Source organism: Coccinella septempunctata, chromosome 5 (genome assembly GCF_907165205.1).
Source record: "Coccinella septempunctata chromosome 5, icCocSept1.1, whole genome shotgun sequence".
Classification (NCBI taxonomy): Eukaryota; Metazoa; Arthropoda; class Insecta; order Coleoptera; family Coccinellidae; genus Coccinella; species Coccinella septempunctata.
In genome coordinates, this window is record NC_058193.1 from 2,799,017 (window position 1) to 2,803,290 (window position 4,274).

At 33.9% G+C, this 4,274-nt stretch overlaps 1 protein-coding gene across 1 annotated transcript; it reads right to left on the minus strand.

Moving 5' to 3' along the window:
• Positions 1-913: 913 nt before the first annotated feature.
• Positions 914-3,954, minus strand: LOC123312749 (vacuolar protein sorting-associated protein 54-like). Its single transcript, XM_044897217.1, has 2 exons — positions 2,864-3,954; positions 914-1,248 (listed from the first exon to the last, which is right to left on the minus strand). Exons 1-2 carry the CDS (start codon positions 3,813-3,815, stop codon positions 929-931), a joined length of 1,272 nt encoding a protein of 423 aa, XP_044753152.1. The 5' UTR covers positions 3,816-3,954; the 3' UTR covers positions 914-928.
• Between the last annotated feature and the right edge of the window lie 320 nt (positions 3,955-4,274).

A 4,274-nucleotide genomic window follows, 5' to 3' on the forward strand; every position in this document is an offset into this window, starting at 1 on the left:
CAAGATCCATGGAAGTTTGTCGTAGCTTCATTTCGTTTCTAACCTCTGAAGCTGACATCATTCTAACGCGCAAGCGTAGCATGTCATTTTCCTTGTTACGGTTCATGATTGACGTATAGAAGAAATTATCTACGACGTACGGATATATTCCGTATAATAATTCGACTTCTGTCGAATCACGTATAATAATGTGTTCAATTTTGATTTCAGGACATATAAAAGAATTTTGTGATGTAAAATGGAAACAACCTCTAATAATGGGGGCAATTAATTTTGCATGTCTTTATATTAACATTTACTTCTAGCTAGCGATATTCCATCTTAAAGTTGATTCCTATGTAAAAAAATTTGAATATGGATCTCCCGCCAATTGAGTGATTCTAACCTCACTAATATGGTCTATAGAATAAGCTATAAAGTTTTTTAACTAAAATTTTGCTTAGTAGCATACTAAGTTGAAGTATACTTTTATTGTGCAATGAGTCATAATAGGCCTCGGACTCGACCATTAATGTACTTAATGATAATAATCGTCTATAATCGTTTCGGCTAACCAATCATAGAGCTTTAATAGTGCATGCCTGGTGACGTCAAGCTTAGTGCGGATGGCACTCCAGGGGTAGTAATCCACCCCTGTCTGTGATCGTTGCTAACCTCGCTTTTGTCAAACTGACGTCTACCTGTATTTGGGAGAAACGTCAGGGGTGAAATTATTCTGTTATCGCGGATGGGTGGATTTGTTCACATTTGCGTTTGGTTAACGTCGGAAATTTCAATTTTGTTTTGGTTTTTCCATGGACTCCAGACGCAGCGGTTTGAATAAGTTGAGCGATTTCCGAACCCTCGAAATCTTCGGATTTTTCACCCTCGCCTCTCCAACATCGTACTTACAATATTAATATATTCATACCGAAAAGAAGCTTTAAAATCAAAAGGACTGCAGTTTTGATTCTGAAACTGACTTTTGAAAGGAATATAATGAATGGAAAAAATGAAAAGTCTTAAACATACGCAGTGCTTCACTAGCAGCAGTCAATGCTTTCATCCAATGCGTTGCATCCATTGATAAGGTAACTTCTCCAGAACCTCTCAAGCATTGTTCTTCATCGTCTTCGACGTCTGCAAGTGCTTCAATCATGAACTGCTTGAGAAGTGTTTGGGCAGCTGTTATAGACTCTTGCTTGAATATTTCTAAGAACTGGGTATGATTCTGTCGAAGTAATCCCAACACTAAACTGACTAGATGGTCTGAAAATAGGAATACAGAAATAAATAAAACAGATAGTTGGGATATTTCGATATACAGTAGTGCATTAATAAAAAAAAAACAGATATATGAGGGCTACCCTGTGTGAATTCCTCATGAAAATAAAGACAAAAACCTCTGAAAAACTAACTGTCTGCCTGTATAAGTGTAATGATAATGAATTTGTGTAAAGAATAAGCTGAAATTATTATATTGAAGGACATTTTCTTCATAGAACAAAATCCAAAAACTTCTTCCCCCTTTTTTTTACCATGATAGTTGACGAAGTGAGATTAATCTGAGAACAAAAAAAAAGAAAAAAGCGAGAGGGGTATTGAGTATTAATATGAAAATTTTTAACGGCATGCAGACAGGAATTGATTTCTGAAAAAAGTACCACCCAGAGCAGAATTCAATTCCTGTCTGCATGCCGTTAAAAATTTTCATATTATTATAATTCAGACATTAAACTATCATCCAAATTGAGTATTATATTTCTCATTAAATAATTTTGAAATTTGTAACCCAAATGAATGCCTTCGAAACCACCCTGAAATTTATATTTTCTGCAATTCTTTACCAAGTGGTCTATAGTTTCTTCTTCTGTGTCACACTCACATATTGCACTATTAACAGCATTCCACCTAATGAGCATGCTTTCACACATCGACCATGGCCAGACATGAGTCGACTGTTGAACCCTCGGTTCTCATCATTTGTATCTAAATTCAATATGTAATTTCAAAAGGATTCACAGCTCGACTTTGCATAATTTTAAACACTTTTTTACGAATATTCAGTATGCGCTGAGGGTTTAAAATGAAGAAGATTTGAATAGAATTTAAAGTAATTCAGAATCTTGGCAAAAGACAATAAATATTATCACCGAAGGAATAAAAAGAGGACCTCATTTCGAAAAAATTACATAAAATGTGAATTCGTTCGGTTCCTATTCCCTTGTGACAATTGTGCCATGCAAAGTGAAAATTGAATTTCTTAGAATAAATTATGTAGTTTTTCATGGCTATAACGAAATTTCTGTAAGGGATGTAGAAAAAATAGATTTTGGGGCTTGAATGAAAAAATCATGATATTCTGAGTACTGTCCTGAAAATACTGATATTTCATGAGCCGTTTTAAAGAGCATTGTGAAGTGTACAAACTCATAAAATTTGATAGAAATCGGACCTTACAGTCCAGAGTTATGGCTATCGCAACTTTCGGCCAATATTCATGAATCACCCTGTATCTCCGAAACTAATAGCCTTAGGATACAAAACAAGCAAGTTTTCTAACAGGCCTGGATGACCTGCATTCACCATTAGGCTATGGCCAACGACTCATGAAACACCCTGTAGAACCCTATACAATACAAGAATATCTTGATTTCAAATTGAATTAAATTTGTTTTTTTTTCAACACAATTTTTTGCAGTTTCACGTTAGCTGGAAATGTAACTCTTAGAAATAAAGGAGCTTATTTATTTAAAAGCAAATGTTAGGGGGGTCACGAAATATTTTTTCTTACTATGGTGGGTTGTGTCATGAAAAGGGTTGAAAAACACTATATTAGACAATACAAAATTAGTATATTCTGATAAGCACAATTGCTGCTCACCTGTTTCCAAAACATTTTTAGAATTATCCAGTGGCCTATGCAAGTCTGCAGCAGCGTACCTTTCAAACTCTGTATGCAACATCTTATCAATTAATTTCAACATTTCCTTGAGCTGTTGAGGTAAATGTCTCAAACTAGTGACTCCTGCCAATTCATTAGCAAGTACTTTTTGTGTATCAGCTATTAATTCTAAGGCACTAACATAATCAGATGAACTTAACAAAAGTTGTATATTAGGTTGAGTTTGTAAAACTGTTGACATCAATTTCAACTTATGCAAGACTTTAATATGATTCACAATTTTTCGTTTCAATCCAAGCAAATATAAGGGATCCTTGGCTAAAAGTTGATCAACTTTTTGCAACTTATTTCTCAATCTGTGAACTTCCTTACAAGTATTTTTCATTTGTTCCATTATAGTATCATGGGATGTCATTGTGTGAAAAAATGCATCTGACTTTTGAGAAACATGCTTTGCAATTTGTATCTCAACAATATCAAGATATCTACTTAAGTCATTTATTAACTCTGAAGTAGAACTTGTTGAGCATTTTTCTCCATTCTTGAAAATTGTAGAAAAAATACCTGCATCAGTCAGTTCAAATTCTGGTTTGAGAAATACTACAGGTATATCCTCAAGATCAACTTTCTCATCATCTTTTTCTTTGGCAGTATTTGTGATATTATTGTTTGAAGACTTATACTGAAGCAACCTCTTATGTCGTTTGATTCTCCTTCCATATTGTATCAGGTACTTTTCAAAATGTGAATAGCTTATTGCAGGCAAATGGGGACTTGATTCTATATCAGTTTTTTCTACAAAAGAATCACCCCATGTCCTCACGAAAAAGCTTGATTGCTTTCCAAGATTAGGGTTGTTCAAAACTGCAGACAAATTTTGGGAAGCAGAGTACACTGACCATTTTTCCGAGGACGAGGCCATGCCAGACATGGGAAAAATTTTGTTGCTATCTCATTGTGATCTTGAAATTGGGCTATGTCTTGTTTAAATATTGAATATTCCAAATAACATTTTGGATTAGAATATGTGGAAGAAATTATGACTTAACCTACATTTACTTGTCTAAAATGTCTACCACAGAACACAAATAATGATGTCTACGATTGACATAAATGAAGAAAACACCGAGAACCACTGAAGGCGAATTTTTCAATTTTGGCGCCATTAGAATTAGAATTATTTCTAATTAATTTATCCTAATAATAATTCTGATTGAGTTATTATTATTTTTATTTTTACATATATGCCCATACACTGTGAGGTATATATGGATATTAGAATTATTTCTATTTTATGTTTCACCCATACACTTTGCTGTATATATGGGCATTAGAATTATTTCTATTTTATTTTTACATATATGCCCTTACCATAGAGAAAGGGCCCTTG

Excerpts from the sequence above, each read along its gene's own strand:
- LOC123312749 (XM_044897217.1), bottom strand. The coding sequence starts at position 3,815 with ATGTCTGGCATGGCCTCGTCCTCGGAAAAATGGTCAGTGTACTCTGCT. Across the intron at positions 1,249-2,863 it reads TAAAAATGTTTTGGAAACAG|ACCATCTAGTCAGTTTAGTG; the intron begins GTGAGCAGCAAT and ends TCCTATTTTCAG.